The following is a 17,318-nucleotide window of genomic DNA, read 5'->3' on the forward strand; positions in this document are numbered from 1 at the left end:
AAAAGGGTTTTAATGACTTTATCTGACAAATTGATGCTGTGCAACATGCATCTTTCGAGTCTGAATAGAAACCGGAAACGCGGATGTATCAATTTGATTGTAATATACGAAATGAATTCGGAATTACGATACGATATTTCTTTACAGGAAATATTTATAAGTTTTTACTTCTACTAAACTTTTTAAGTAATTCTAAATTATCGTTACAGCAGTACTCGAGTTATTTGCGATGAAATAATATTTACTGTTTTGCGTCTTATTTTGTTCTTCTTAAAAAAAGGGGGATGCTGATTGCGTAAGTCAAAATAAAGCACGTGTTCGACTTGTTAAACTGTTTTCTTTGTAACTGGATTATTAATTTATTTATTTAATCTAAATTATCATAATCATTTGCTCAAACTTAGTTGATTAATTCGACAAATGGATCGTCTATCCTCAGATAGTATTCTCCTGTCTGGTTTGTTGATCTACCTGTACAAGCTCAGGTACAAGTGATTAGCGATCTTAATCCGGATATCCCTCAGGCGTTAGAACTGTGTTGGATTATAACATAAAAAGCCTAAGGGTTATGCAATTACATGCATTTGATTATAATTGATAAAAAAAATGGTGTCGGGCTATAAAAAATGATGAAGTTTTGAACGATGGCGGAAGACAATTTAACGATGGCGCAAGACAATTTAACGATGGGGCAAGTCATTTGACGATGGCGCGAGACATTTGAACGATGGCGGGGCGCCATCGTTAAACAGGCCATGGAGATCCCTGCCTGACTGATAAAATGAGACTCAGACCAGTATGTTGAAAGCTGTTGGGGATCGTGATGACCCATGTCAAAACAACTGTTGCAGTGCCTATATCAGCACTTTTTATACGACCGCAAAATTTGAAAAAATTTTCGTCGTATATTGCTATCACGTTGGCGTCGTCGTCGTCGTCGTCGTCGTCGTCGTCGTCGTCGTCGTCGTCCGGCGTCCGAATACTTTTAGTTTTCGCACTCTAACTTTAGTAAAAGTGAATGGAAATCTATGAAATTTTAACACAAGGTTTATGACCACAAAAGGAAGGTTGGTATTGATTTTGGGAGTTTTGGTCCCAACATTTTAGGAATTAGGGGCCAAAAAGGGCCCAAATAAGCATTTTCTTGGTTTTCGCACTATAACTTTAGTTTAAGTTAATAGAAATCTATGAAATTTTGACACAAGGTTTATGACCACAAAAGAACGGTTGGGATTGATTTTGGGAGTTTAGGTTTCAACAGTTTAGGAATTAGGGGCCAAAAAAGGGCCCAAATAAGCATTATTCTTGGTGTTCGCACAATAACTTTAGTTTAAGTAAATAGAAATCAATGAAATTTAAACACAATGTTAATGACTACAAAAGGAAGGTTGGTATTGATTTTGGGAGTTTAGGTCCCAACAGTTTAGGAATTAGGGGCCAAAAAGGGACCCACATAAGCATTTTTCTTGGTTTTCGCACCATAACGTTAGTATAAGTAAATAGAAATCTATGAAATTTAAACACAAGGTTTATGACCATAAAAGGAAGGTTGGTATTGATTTTGGGAGTTTTGGTCCCAACAGAATAAGGGGCCCAAAGGGGCCAAAATTAAACTTTGTTTGATTTCATCAAAATTGAATAATTGGGGTTCTTTGATATGCTGAATCTAACTGTCATGACTGTGTATGTAGATTCTTAACTTTTGGTCCCGTTTTCAAATTGGTCTACATTAAGGTCCAAAGGGTCCAAAATTAAACTTAGTTTGATTTTGACAAAAAATGAATCAGTTAGGTTCTTTGATATGCTGAATCTAAAAATGTACTTAGAATCTTGATTATTGGCCCAGTTTTCAAGTTGGTCCAAATCGGGGTCCAAAATTAAACTTTGTTTGATTTCATCAAAAATTGAATAAATGGGGTTCTTTGATATACCAAATCTAACTGTGTATGTAGATTCTTCATTTTTGGTCCTGTTTTCAAATTGGTCTACACTAAAGTCCAAAGGGTCCAAAATTAAACTTAGTCTGATTTCAACAAAAATTGAAATCTTGGGGTTCTTTGATATGCTGAATCCAAAAATGTACTTAGATTTTTTATTATGGGCCCAGTTTTCAAGTTGGTCCAAATCAGGATCTAAAATTATTATATTAAGTATTGTGCAATAGCAAGTCTTTTCAATTGCACAGTATTGCGCAATGGCAAGAAATATCTAATTGCACAATATTGTGAAATAGCAAAATTTTTTTTAATTAGAGTTATCTTTCTTTGTCCAGAATAGTAAGCAAGAAATATCTAATTGCAAAATATTGTGCAATAGCAAGATTTTTTTTTAATTGGAGTTATCTTTCTTTGTCCAGAATCAACTTAAATCTTTGTTATATACAATATACAATGTATATTCACTTTTTACTACCAAGTTCTGATAAATTATAATAAATAACATTCAGTGATAACAAGCAGTTTTTTTTACATCTTAATATTTTATGATGTATTTAAATGAGTAGTTATTGTTGCAAACTCCATTAGAAATTTTAATTGAGATTAGTTTTGGAATAAGGGAAAGGGGGATGTGATTAAAAGAATTGGGTTCAATTTTTCTCATTTGAAATTTCATAAATAAAAAATAAAATTTCTTCAAACATTTTTATGCCCCACCTACGATAGTAGAGGGGCATTATGTTTTCTGGTCTGTGCGTTCGTCCGTCCGTCCGTCTGTCCGTTCGTTCGTTCGTCCGTTCGTTCGTCTGTCTGTCCCGCTTCAGGTCAAAGTTTTTGGTCAAGGTAGTTTTTGATGAAGTTTAAGTCCAATCGACTTCAAATTTAGTACACATGTCCCCTATGATATGATCTTTCTAATTTTAATGCCAAATTAGAGTTTTTACCCCAATTTCACGGTCCACTGAACATGGAAAATGATAGTGTGAGTGGGGCATTCGTGTACTGAGGACACATTCTTGTTTTGAGAGGATTAATATTCAACAGCATAGTGAATTGCTCTAAGAGAAAACAAAATTTTTAAGTTCATTAGAACACATTCATTCTGTGTCAGAAACCTATGCTGTGTCAACTATTTAATCACAATCCAAATTTAGAGCTGAATCCAGCTTGAATGTTGTGTCCATACTTGCCCCAACCGTTCAGGGTTCAACCTCTGCGGTCGTATAAAGCTACGCCCTGCGGAGCATCTGGTTTACATCAGCAATTACATTTAGATGTACAGCAACTATTCCACTTCCAGGATGTGTTTACATGTACATCGGTCATCAGATGTATCCTTAGCTAATTTACGGTACTGGTTTATTATAAACAAACCAAAGCGGCAAACTGCATGCAGCCTAGTAAATTTGTTCATGGAGGCAAACAATCTGTGATGTAACAATGAAAAAAGTGATTCAGATGATGAAATGGATAGTGAAGATGACTTTTAAAAGGAAAATTCAGAAGACCACAACTGGTCATTCATTGTTTAATTGCCTGTGACTGTGAAGAATAAATTTAATATAAATAAAGTTATTTTTTAAAGAATATGTTAGAAATTTTATTTCAAGATAAAATTGACAGATATGTTTCTCACATTTTACTTATTTTTTCAGGAGGAGGGAATCCATTTCATAATTTGGAGAAAAGTGTAGTATTACAAGAGGTAAGTTTATTGAGATGGTTATAATTTGTCAGATTTGTTCGTCTTATTTCTTACTGAGACCATCTTACATGCTAAAATGGAAAAGCAGAAAACTGTTGGTATGGTAAATTTTTATCAAAAGAAAAAGGCTATAAAACTACTATGTAACAAGTTGGACAAATGCAGAATGATACAAGTGCTTAATGTTATTCTTTTAGTTAAAAAACAACAAAACATGAAAATAAGGAGTTATGAAGAATTTTTGCCTAATAAATATGATTCACTATATATAGCTAGACCCAATACTTTTACTTGACATTTCATCCAGTATAAATCACACCTGATTGGACCAATATCTGATATATATTTTAAATAACTGATGAAATTGAAATGTTACATTTATTTTAAGTAAATTTTTTACATATGTTGAATATCTTTGTAATATTTATTATTTAACTATGTCTTGATATATTCTTTTCAGACAAGACTATTTAATGAAACACCAATAAATCCCAAAAAATGTGGACACATTCTGACGAAACTTTTATATCTCATCAACCAGGTAAGACATTGTCAAATATATCGATTGCAGTATATATCTAGCCATTTTGTATATATTGTACATTTTGTACTATGTATCCTTCAAAAGTTTTCTTTTTGAGGAAACTACAAACCAGAAAAGTCTTAAATTTTTAAGAACCCCTGATATATACAGGTAGATAAAAAACTTTAACATATCAATGTTTTCCTTAGAGGTTTAATGCATAGTTGTGACCCCTTGCATTAATTTTGGCTCAACCCTTTTAAATTTTGAGTTTTTAAATTTAAAAGCACCTCTTTTTTATATAGAAGTGTTATCTGCCTGGAAACGTTTCAAGGGTATATTCATCCCATTAAATACATTTCATGTTAGAAAAGAATTTATTTGGTTCAATCCGTTTATCAAAGTTGACAGAACGAGTATTTTTTACAGATCTTGGTACATGAAAGGCATACGGTTCATCAATGATATTGTAGATGATAAAGGCGAATTTTTGTCTCATGATGCTATTAATAAAAAATATAACCTGAATGTTACTTTTGTAGACATTCTATCTATTAAACTTGCTATACCACGTGACTGGAAGGATTTGTTATTACAACAACACATGTCGCCTAACAGCAACTCATTTGGTTTCGTTTTTGAGCATGAGAATAAAAAAATGCCTATCAGTAAATTATTCGCTAAAGATGTATATTCACTTTTTATCGATCGGGGAAGTGTTTCTCCTATTTCACAAAAAAGGTGGGAAGAAAGTTTTAATATAGAAATTAGTGACGAAAAGTGGAAAAATATTTTTTCACTAGCTTTTAAATGTACTATAGAAAGCAAACTACAAGCTTTCCAATATAAATTGTTACACAGAATAGTCTCACATAATTATCTTCTTGAAAAATATAAACTTTCATTAACCAATGAACGTGCCACTTGTAAAGAAATAGAAACTATAGAGCATAAATTTTTTGAATATACAGAAATAAAACGATTTTGGAGAGAATTTTCTAATTGGTGGTATTTAGTATTTGGAGTAAAAATATTTTTAAATAAAGACTGTAATTTTCGGTGTATTAAATTCTGATAACATAGTTTTAAATTATTGTATTCTACAGGCAAAGTATTACATCAACTGTGCTAAGAACACACAATTAGACAGACTGTTAATATCTGTGCAAGCGTTTCTTAAATTTTTGAAAAGAAGGCTGGAGATATTAGAATATTTATATCTTTCTAAAGACAAATACGAGTCATTTGTCGACAGATGGGGAGGATTTATGGAAGTTATTTAATTTAATTTATTTTTGATATGATCATATATATTTAATGTATTCCAAAGTATCCTTAAGAGATATCATATACTGAGTATTCACATCATTTACTTGTAATTTTTTTACTATGTCTTATTCGTAAAATATCAATAGTATAACAATGCCATAAAAATATCATGTTATTCACTTATGTATTGTAAAAATGTATGTATGCACTGTAGTTTGAACACCAAAAAGATCAATAAAAAATAAAAAAAAAACCTTTTAAATTCCTATTCTAAGCCCCCATTATTTAAAACTCATGATCACCATGCGTCTGGTTAATCCCTCATTCATTAAGTTAAGTTTGGTGACATTTATACATGCAGAGTTAAATTGTAAGTTAGCATTTTTTTTAAAAACAGCGTCAGTTAAGTACAAAGCAGGGCATTTTTTTTTTTGCCCCTGTCGAAGCGAAGGGGGCATTGAGTTTTACCCTTTTCCCTCCATACGTCTCAAAATTGGTTTCCGTATTTTAACTTTAGTATGCCTCAACCAAATTTTATGAAACTTATACTCAAGGCTTATTTCTGCAAAACACAGATCAAGTTTGAATTTGGGTGGCGTCACTTTTACTGTTTTAGAGTTATGCCCCTTTACAAATGAAAAAATTGCTGAATTTTTGGTGTCTGTTCTCTAACTTATTTTGGCCTGAAAAATTGTTTTGAAAGCACAATACTTAATACCACAAATACAGATCAAGTTTCAAATTTTGGTGCCGTTCTAGAGTTATGCCCCTTTACAAATGGAAAAATTATGAATTTTTGGTTGGTTCTCGAACTTAAGTTTGACTCAATTAAATGTTATGAAGCTTATAATTAATACTTATTACCACAAAATTCAGATCACTAACAAATTTGAGTAGCATGGGACACATTTTCCATTAATTTAATAATATTGTGACAAATCTGGACTTATTATTGTTATTATTTAACGTATTATTTATTGTATATGACATATATTTATTTGAATATTGCCGGGTGGTCAACTTCTCGGGTGTGCACAAACTGATAAATGCATTGACTTTCATACTCATGATTTAAACTATTTGTACTTTGCAAGCGATATAGGCCAGTTTTATATGTATATCTTGGTAATGTTTACCTATGAAATACTTGGATTATCCCGTCATATAGTGATTTATTTTGACAAATATCGTCGTGAGATTCAACTTGTTTACATCTGCCATATGACACCGTTCTGTACTTTCACTTTGCGATCTCATATTATTATTTGTTTCAGTTAACACTTTATCAATGCAGATAAATTGCGTATTTGTTATGTTTGTGCCTCCCTTTTCATTAACATTGTCTTTATTTATGAAAGAACAGGGTTTTCATTGATCTCATTTAAGCATTATATCTAATGCGTAAGGTTATGTAAATTACACCCAAGTTCATACGCCGTATCGAGAAAGGAATTTACTGTCCGTTTAAATATAGCATTATGTAGAAATGTCATTTTGGTTTTATTCGTTTTTAAATAAAATTCGGACAAGAAGGACAAAATGAGGACAACTCAATAATGAGTATTTATTTAGTAATAACGAAATCTGATTGTCTTCTTGAACGTTTCAAGCCAAAAGACGTAAGAAACGTTGCTTTTGATTGGACGATTAGATGTTTACTCTAACGTCATAGTAAGTGCCAAAACACATAAATAGGAGCCTGTAGACAGACATGTCATTCTGAATCAATCTCTTGAACCGTCAACTACCTTTTATATTGACCACCCGATTTATTGTTTTATTTGTTGAAAGATGAATGTGTATTTGATGTTTATTATATATTGAAAGAAAAACTGAGTCAAAATACGACTGAAATAAATACTATTGTTATGTATTACAAATCTTAGTGTTTCTTCACACTGCCGTCGATTCCACTCCTCCTGAATGATGGTTAAACAGTTTATAGTAACCCTAGGTTTGTTACAGTTTGGTGTCAGAAGTGGGATGACAAAAAATAATTGTCATCCAGTGATCGAATACCTCGCCTGTGAGATTTTTAAGTTTGATTAGAATATTAAATTTTCAACGATTTTAGTGAACTGGTAATAATTTTCAATGTCTGACGAATCTGATTCAGAAATCGAGTTTAATATGGATAAAAGTGAAACGGTGGAGAAAAATTATGAAGACTCTGAATTAAAAACAACAAAACAGGGACAAGGTGATATTGAAAGTGCATTTAATAACAACGTACGGGACGACATAGCTAGACAAAGAAATACAGTAGAGACGGAACGGAATTTTGAAGGTGAATCAGGTGTTTCGTATTTTGAAAATAATAGCGTTCAGGAACGAAAATGGGGAAATGCATCACGATTTTGCCGTGAACAGTTGACGATTGCTGGACATCCTGCTACAATTCGTCCAGATGCTTATAGTGGATCAGATGACTGGGAAGAATATTATTCGCATTTTCAAGATTGTGCAGAACTAGGCAGATGGAGCATGGAGGATAGAGTGTTGACACTTGCTGCAAGTTTAAAGGGCCCTGCACGAACTTTTTATATGAGCCTTCCTTCCCATGAACGCCGACCTTATAGTATACTTGTGCAACGCTTAGAAGAAAGATTCGGAAGTGCCCGTCAACAAAACAGATGGTTATCTCGTTTTGAAATGAGAAAGCGAAATTCCGGTGAAACAGTTGCTGCTCTCGGTGATGACCTCCGCCAGATGGTACAAAAAGTTTATTGTAATTTAGATTCATTGGCACAAGAAGTGTTGGCGCTCAATCAGTTATACAAGTCGATTCCTATAGAAATGAAATGTCGATGTGTAGATCGAGAATGTAAAACGGTCGCTGACGCTGTAGATATAATTGAAAGATATGAGGCTCTTTTAGGGGAGTCAAGTCAAAAGAAAACTAGTGTCCGCTTTGCTTCTTGTGAAAATTATAGTGAAAATAGATTAGATATGGAATGGCAAAATAATGGTGACCAAAATGTCAGATTAATTTCCCAACAGCCAAATAATGACAGAACCATTCAAATGCATTTAAGTAGAATGGATAAGTTAGAAAATCAGATTCGGAATACGAACAACCGATCCAACTTTAGATTTTGCCACAAAAATTACCAAAATGGGGGCAATACACAGAATCAAAGGACCTGCTTCATTTGTGACTCGCCTGATCATTTTTATAGACAATGTTCTATGTCTAATGGTCATGAATTTAGGGAGAATAAACCCCCGAATTCACAGAATTTTAGAAATTTCAGACCAAATACAACTATGGAAACGGTTCAGGGAGACACCCTTCCGTTTATTCAATAGGTCGGGAGTTGACGGTTACAGAAGTCGTATTTTATGTTAATTAAATGATTTTAAAGATGTTGGAAATGAAATTCAGACTCAAATTATAAATAGCAGAATAAATCAAATAGGGGGTCAAGAAAAATAACAGATAATGGATTGTATATGCATGGTTCAGTTTATGGACAAACATAAGAGAACTCTGGCAAAATATGTTTTATGAAAATAATGTGATTATTTGTGATATTACCGTGATAAAATTTTAGAACAAGATTTATTATTTAAATTCGTGCAGTACCAGTAAATTACGGAATATTGAAGTGACTAAGAAACCAGGAAAAGTATTTCACATAGATAGACTCGCAGAATATAATGGAAACGATATCACAAAATGGTTCAAAGTGATAAAAGAAAGTGTCTCATAATATAGCAAGAAGTAAAGTTAAAACCAAAGAAGAGGACAAGGCGCCATTCAAAATTTATTGTGCTTGTGTGTTTAAATGTGTATCACTCGTTATTTTTTATTTTTTTATGAATAAGATTATTCATGTGTTGAGATATAGTGTATATGAAGAAGTATTGGTGCAGTGTTGTGAATGCATCCAGTTGTTATGTGATATTTCTAGAAACGTAGCCCAGATTTGCCTATTGGGACTGATCACCCCAGAGTTGGTTGAAAAGAGGGGGTTTTCTAGAAAATTTGGTGGAATATTGTGATATTTCCAAGGTAGTTAATAATTATAGTTGCAGCGTCAACAGAAATTATTATTTGATGTTAAAGTGATACTGTGTTTTTGTAGATAAGTTGAAGAAATTCGTGAATGGCTCTAGTGTTTCTCTATGGTTTTTAAAATGTGTCCGATGTCTTATCAGAAATTGTTGAGTGTAATTGAAAATTATCTACAGATGACAGAAAGATGATTTCCCTGAAGACACAGAAGTATGGATGATATAATTAAACAGTGTGAATATATTCCATTAAAGACTAAAGAACACAGAGACTAAGTAAACAAAAATAAAAGTACTGGTATACTGTTACCTCCAGAAAATACAGGAGTATTTTAAGACTTGGGTGGGGGAAATTGTGACAAATCTGGACTTATTATTGTTATTATTTAACGTATTATTTATTGTATATGACATATATTTATTTGAATATTGCCGGGTGGTCAACTTCTCGGGTGTGCACAAACTGATAAATGCATTGACTTTCATACTCATGATTTAAACTATTTGTACTTTGCAAGCGATATAGGCCAGTTTTATATGTATATCTTGGTAATGTTTACCTATGAAATACTTGGATTATCCCGTCATATAGTGATTTATTTTGACAAATATCGTCGTGAGATTCAACTTGTTTACATCTGCCATATGACACCGTTCTGTACTTTCACTTTGCGATCTCATATTATTATTTGTTTCAGTTAACACTTTATCAATGCAGATAAATTGCGTATTTGTTATGTTTGTGCCTCCCTTTTCATTAACATTGTCTTTATTTATGAAAGAACAGGGTTTTCATTGATCTCATTTAAGCATTATATCTAATGCGTAAGGTTATGTAAATTACACCCAAGTTCATACGCCGTATCGAGAAAGGAATTTACTGTCCGTTTAAATATAGCATTATGTAGAAATGTCATTTTGGTTTTATTCGTTTTTAAATAAAATTCGGACAAGAAGGACAAAATGAGGACAACTCAATAATGAGTATTTATTTAGTAATAACGAAATCTGATTGTCTTCTTGAACGTTTCAAGCCAAAAGACGTAAGAAACGTTGCTTTTGATTGGACGATTAGATGTTTACTCTAACGTCATAGTAAGTGCCAAAACACATAAATAGGAGCCTGTAGACAGACATGTCATTCTGAATCAATCTCTTGAACCGTCAACTACCTTTTATATTGACCACCCGATTTATTGTTTTATTTGTTGAAAGATGAATGTGTATTTGATGTTTATTATATATTGAAAGAAAAACTGAGTCAAAATACGACTGAAATAAATACTATTGTTATGTATTACAAATCTTAGTGTTTCTTCACACTGCCGTCGATTCCACTCCTCCTGAATGATGGTTAAACAGTTTATAGTAACCCTAGGTTTGTTACAATATATCATCTTGAATATGCATGTAATATTTGCCACAGAACATACAACAGCCATCAATTAATGTTTGTTTTTGACAGGGAGAAAGTATTGGTACAACAGAAGCCACAGAAGCATTCTTTGCTATGACCAAGTTATTTCAAGCCAAAGATGTAAGTTATACATGTAGAAGCAGACTGGAAGTGTGAAGATCATATACATATGATTTTATATTTCAGGAAAGTTCTTTTGTCTAAGATGGTAGGAAAATGTATGGAAAGCAAACAAGCAGTCATAAAAAATGATATTTTGCATTTGTTCGATTGCCATTTGCAAATAACAGACATTGAAATAGCAACTAATGAATCAATAGACTATACATTGCAATCACATTAAGATAAGATTAAAAGTATGATTAAATTGTTTTTGCAGGAATCATCAGATTAAAAATGAAAAATATAAGATGAAATATCATAGTTGATGTATACTCCTGAGTTTTAATGTTATTTTTTGTTCTTCTGTAGCCTGTATTAAGAAGACTGGTCTATCTTGGAATCAAAGAAATGTCCAAAATAGCAAATGATGTCATCATTGTTACTAGCAGGTAAATTTGATGGAAATTGGGATTCAGGAAGTTTTCAAAACATTTTCTATTTATGTCTTTCTTAGAGACCTCTACTTTGCCAGTGCTTACTAAATGTATGGGTACTTTCATGAAACAGAATATTTTATCTAGAAATGAACTATTGGTGAGATCATATCTTTTGTTTGGTTCTCAAGTCAGCAAACCGCCATCATTCAACTTTTTTTTTTAAATGGAATACCATGAATATACTCTGAACAGTAAAAAGTTGAATACACCTTAATCTTATTTGAGAAGTTTTGTAAAGAATCTTAAACAAATCCTTTTCAACTTATATACACAGAAAAGAATTTTATTTCATTAAAAATGTAACCTTCTCAAAGTTTAGAATAATGAGGAGTATTTATTTTCCTTAACAGTTTGATGAAAGACATGACTGGAAAAGATGATCAGTTCAGAGGACCAGCCATAAGAGCTCTTTGTTCTATTACTGACGTAAGTATTCTAATGCAAAGCTATTTATTACAACTCTTCTGTTTAGTAACTGACATGATTCTACTTGTACAGAGCTTGACTGATAAATAATGTTCAGAATTTAATTCCAGAGTTAAAGCATTCAAGGTCAGGTTTAACAGGGCTCACACTACTTCAGAATTATAGGGAGAAGTGACTTCTCTTTTTGAAACTGATAGGGAGAAGTGGTGAGATTTAAAAGAGAAGTGCTCATTCGCGCGGGTGCGCTACAATGTTTGGATTTTACAATAGTATAAAGGGCCATATGTAAATAATGTTCTTTTTATGTTGTTCAATTCATGAGTAAAAAATTACAATTAAAGTAACATTTGAAATTAAAAGTTGTTTAAGTTTTACTAAGGTTCTTGTGAGAAACTACCAACTAAATATCTAGCACTAAAAAAAATAATTTTATTTTAAAAAATGTAAAGAAATTATATCAATTACAATTTAATTAAAAATTATCTTGTGTATGAAATTCAGTGTTTCTCATAAAAAAAATATAAAAGTTATTAAGCTGGGCCATAATATATTGATATTAGTATAATAGTCTCAGAGTTAAGCAACTTTAATCAATAGTTTGAAACATTCATAAAAAATATAGGGAATTATATACACCAATCAATTAGATGTATCCAAAAGACTCTTAATGCGTGTGGGATGCGTAATTTTTCCCTTTGGGATCAATATTCTTCTGTCAGCTGTTCCATCCGTGCGTCCGTAGTAATTATTGTAAAAGTACGGATTTCGGTCATAGCTGGTCCGGTTCAGATCTGTAGTTTAGAAATCGGTCAATGGCGGACGAATGCAAGAAAATTTACAAAAATAAACGATGTTTGACAAGTTATTTGGAAAGGAACATGACGGTTTAAATGCAATAAATGGATTAAACATTTACTGGAGGCAACTTTTATCACGTTTAAATGAAGTAACAAACTTATTTTGCCGCCGAAATTTAGGTTGATGTACGTTTTCGAGTAACAAGCACCGGAACTTGCGAAAATGCACGAAGTGATAAAAAGTTGTAGTTTTATCAAATAACCTGATACACACTGCGAAGACAATGCTTCAACCTCTTTTCTAAAGATAATGAATAGTTTATGTCTGAATTTCTTTAATTATCACTAAAAAATTGATGTTTCATCAACTTGGTAAAAATTGAAAATGTCCGATGACGGAAGCGACTGAAAGCGACTTTCGTCAGGAACAGGGCGACTTGTTTTCGCTTTTGGGGGTCGGGGAAAGCGAAGTGACGGTCGGGAGGGCGACTTCTTCGCCCAAGTCGCCTGGTAGCGTGAGCCCTGGTTTAAACACACCATACCTAAGCCTTATATAAACCACAGAATAGTTTTAAAGTTCAGCTAAAAGCTATTATAATTCCTTCTCATCATGATGAAAATCAAATGTAGCTTTGTTAAAATATGCTGTCAAAGTACAAATATATTAAATTGAACATTAGTAGTTTCTGTACATCAGTATAAAGAGGTATACATTGAAAAGACGACGAACCATACATCTAAAAAACAAAAGATCAATATGTGATTTAAATATGTCAAGTTAAGTGATGTAAGATTTGTAATATTTCCATTTCAGAATACCATGTTACAAAGTATAGAGAGATATATGAAACAAGCCATTGTAGACAAGAACCATGCAGTGTCTAGTGCAGCATTAGTGTCTTCTCTGGTTAGTCTTATAGTTCATATTTTTTATATCAAGCAAACAAAAAAAGCTCAAGAGTAAATGGTCACATTTTCTACCTTTTTTGTTGTTTGTAGTATAGTTCCTTTTTTTTGCAATGATTGATTTGATTGGTAAATGATGTATCTTGTTTTAACACTCAGTAGGTTTTTTTGTTGTTGTATATTTCACCTTGATGATTAAACATTGAAAATTAGTTTCATAAAATGATAATTTTATCTATATTTACCTCCTATTTATACTCTCCTTAAACCATGGAGGTTTCCATAGACATCACAATATAAACAGCTTTAATACAGGAATTATACATATTTAAACTCTATATTTTTTAGCATTTAAGTAAAGGAAGTCAGGATGTTATAAAGAGATGGGTTAATGAAGCACAAGAGGCTGTATCAAGTGATAATATCATGGTCCAGGTAAGGAAACAGATTAAAACAATCTTTTTAGGGTCAACATTTTCTAAGGAGTCAAAATATGTAGGTCGGAGAAATAAGACCTGTTCAAAATTTTACATTGGCAATCTTCACCATTATTATACCCCCGCTTTAAAAAAGGGGGGGTATACTGTTTTACCTCTGTCTGTCAGTCCGTCCGTCAGTCTGTCCGTCCATCAGTCCGTCAGTCAGTCCGTCCCACGAAACTTCGTCACATTTTTCTCAGGAACTACACATCCACCCTTTCTGTAATTTGGTATCAACATTTATATATGTCAGCCATACCGTGTGATGCATTTTCAGATTCATCACTTGACAACTTTCTGTTTACCGAACACTTGTATGATTTTACACATGATAGCCAAGTTGAAAATTTTCGTCACATTTTTCTCAGGAACTACAATACAAGGATTTCTGTAATTTGGTTTCAGGATTTATATAAGTCAGCTATACCGTGTGATGCGTTTTCAGATTCATCACTCGACAACTTCCTGTTTACCGAACACTTGTATGATTTTACACATGATAGCCAAGTTGAAAATTTTCGTCACATTTTTCTCAGGAACTACAATACAAGGATTTCTGAAATTTGGTTTCAGGATTAATATAAGTCAGCTATACCGTGTGATACGTTTTCAGATTCATCACTCAACAACTTCCTGTTTACCGAACACTTGTATGATTTTACACATGATAGCCAAGTTGAAAATTTTTGTCACATTTTTCTCAGGAACTACAATACAAGGATTTCTGAAATTTGGTTTCAGGATTTATATAAGTCAGCTATACCGTGTGATGCGTTTTCAGATTCATCACTCGACAACTTCCTGTTTACCGAACACTTGCATATTTTTACACTATTAATATTATCCACTTGCGGCGGGGGTATCATCAGTGAGCAGTAGCTCGCAGTTTCACTTGTTTTAGCTGTATAAATTGACCAAAAACAAGAAAGTCTATTTAATGTGAAATGAAATTGTCAGTAGGCATATGACTTTTTCTTAAATATACCTGATCTTAATAAAGTTTACTTACTATATGTTTGTCTGTATTTTTTCTCGACGCACCAGAATCAAAATTAAGATCTTTGACTACGAGATTATTTTGCATTTATGTATGACAAATTTGAAAACTCTTGAGAGTGTGTACAGTATTGAAATGAAAAAGTACAGGGATAGAATATGCTTCTCTAATGATTTCAAGTGTAATTTTTCTCAATCGTCAACAAATATTGGATTAATGTATTTGTTTATTTTCAGTACCATGCATTAGGCTTGTTGTACCACATTAGAAAGTATGACAGACTCGCTGTAACCAAACTGGTCAGCAAATTCAGTAAACATTCACTCAAGTCACCATATGCCTACTGTTTGCTCGTAAGTATTAAAGTTTTTTTAGCTTTGGTCCTCTTTTAGTTAAATTTTGTTCGTATGAAGACAATGATCTGTTTTTAAAACATGATTATTTCATGTATATATTCAACTAATTTATATCAGTTTTGCTTTTTGAACTTGACATGTTTATTACCTTTTTGGTCAAACTATTTGCAAGTTATTTTTGTTGTTGTTTATATGTAGCAGTCATTGATAACCCTAAGAAAAATAAGAAGATGTTGCAGAAAATGTAAATGTTCCAATGTATCTCCATATCTAATCAAAAATTCCTACTATTGCATATTGTGTGCAATAAATTTTATCTGTAAATTTATTGTTGATAAGAAAAAAATATGTGTATATTGTAGATTAGGATTGCCAGTAAACTGATGGAAGAAGAAGGTGCAGGGTAAGTCCATGAATAAAAGCCATACATCCTAGCAACAACATACCACCAACACAAAAAAAACCACAAACAAAAGTTTCATTCATCTTCACTTCACATTTGCTCTTAAATGAAAATAATATTATAGATTAATGTCAATACTTCAATTTCTCAAGTGAGTACATAATTACTGGAAAAAGTATTTTAGTAAAAATGGACAATGTACCATAAAGTTACAGTGACTTGACTGTTAGTGTTGCTATCCACCAATTGCAACTCATTCAAAATTTTGACCAAATTGCAATTTGTTTTATAAAATCAAATTGTTCAACTGGTCAGAATATTGAACAAATTATTCAGTCAAAATGTGAAAGTGCAAGGTGATAAAATAAAATATACTTACAATCCTATAAGACTTTAACTCCACTTTATTGATGGTATTACTAAATCAGTCTATCAATCTGTATAGTTATATTATAGCCATTACCATACTAAAGGTGAACTGTTATATTTTTAATTAGTATAAAAATGTCCAAACTAAGCTTTTATATAGTTTTTCTTTCGAAAAGTATTCTATATTCATAAGAATCACACATTATGTGAATAAAAACATTTCATATTCAGTAAAATATTTGTGAAATTGCAATATGTTTGTAGGAAGGGGAGATAATCTTTTTTGGTTTCAAAAAATCTTTATTCAAAAGAATAGTATTTTAGGTTATCTCCACAAGGAAACTTATCAATAGCATATTGTTATTTCACACATATTTTACTGAATATATGATGTATTATTTTAAATGATATATGATTCTTATAAATATAAAATCCTTTTTGTTTTTAATTGCTATAAAAATGTCCAAACTAAGCTTTTATATAGTTTTTCTTTTGAAAAGGATTTTATATTTATAAGAATCATATATCATTTAAAATAATACATCATATATTCAGTAAAATATGTGTGAAATAACAATATGCTATTGATAAGTTTCCTTGTGGAGATAACCTAAAATACTATTCTTTTGAATAAAGATTTTTTGAAACCAAAAAAGATTATCTCCCCTTCCTACAAACATATTGCAATTTCACAAATATTTTACTGAATATGAAATGTTTTTATTCACATAATGTGTGATTCTTATGAATATAGAATACTTTTCGAAAGAAAAACTATATAAAAGCTTAGTTTGGACATTTTTATAGCAATTAAAAATAAAACAGTTCACCTTTAGTATGGTAATGGCTATAATATAACTATACAGATTGATAGACTGATTTAAAAATACCATCAATAAAGTGGAGTTAAAGTCTTATAGGATTGTAAGTATGTTTTATTTTATCACCTTGCACTTTCAGTCTTGACTGTGGTTTTCTACAGCAGTTTGTTCAAATTTCTGACCAGTTGAACAATTTGGTTTAATAAAACAAATTGCAATTTGGTCAAAATTTTGAATGAATTGCAATTGGTGGATAGCAACACTTACAGTCAAGTCACTGTAAATGATAACAACATT

The 17,318-nt window shown here is 31.8% G+C and overlaps 1 protein-coding gene across 1 annotated transcript in view; it reads left to right on the forward strand.

The window, feature by feature from the left end:
• LOC139494355 (coatomer subunit gamma-2-like) overlaps positions 1-17,318 on the forward strand; it is a 37,587-nt gene that overhangs the window by 4,798 nt on the left and 15,471 nt on the right. Inside the window, exons 2-10 of the mRNA XM_071282524.1 lie at positions 3,593-3,642; positions 4,103-4,183; positions 10,917-10,988; positions 11,340-11,419; positions 11,818-11,893; positions 13,505-13,597; positions 13,945-14,031; positions 15,309-15,425; positions 15,791-15,831. Of these exons, the coding sequence (XP_071138625.1) occupies positions 3,593-3,642; positions 4,103-4,183; positions 10,917-10,988; positions 11,340-11,419; positions 11,818-11,893; positions 13,505-13,597; positions 13,945-14,031; positions 15,309-15,425; positions 15,791-15,831 (697 nt within the window). The remainder of the gene's footprint in view (positions 1-3,592; positions 3,643-4,102; positions 4,184-10,916; positions 10,989-11,339; positions 11,420-11,817; positions 11,894-13,504; positions 13,598-13,944; positions 14,032-15,308; positions 15,426-15,790; positions 15,832-17,318) is intronic.

This window comes from Mytilus edulis, chromosome 1 (genome assembly GCF_963676685.1).
Source record: "Mytilus edulis chromosome 1, xbMytEdul2.2, whole genome shotgun sequence".
NCBI classification, from domain to species: Eukaryota; Metazoa; Mollusca; class Bivalvia; order Mytilida; family Mytilidae; genus Mytilus; species Mytilus edulis.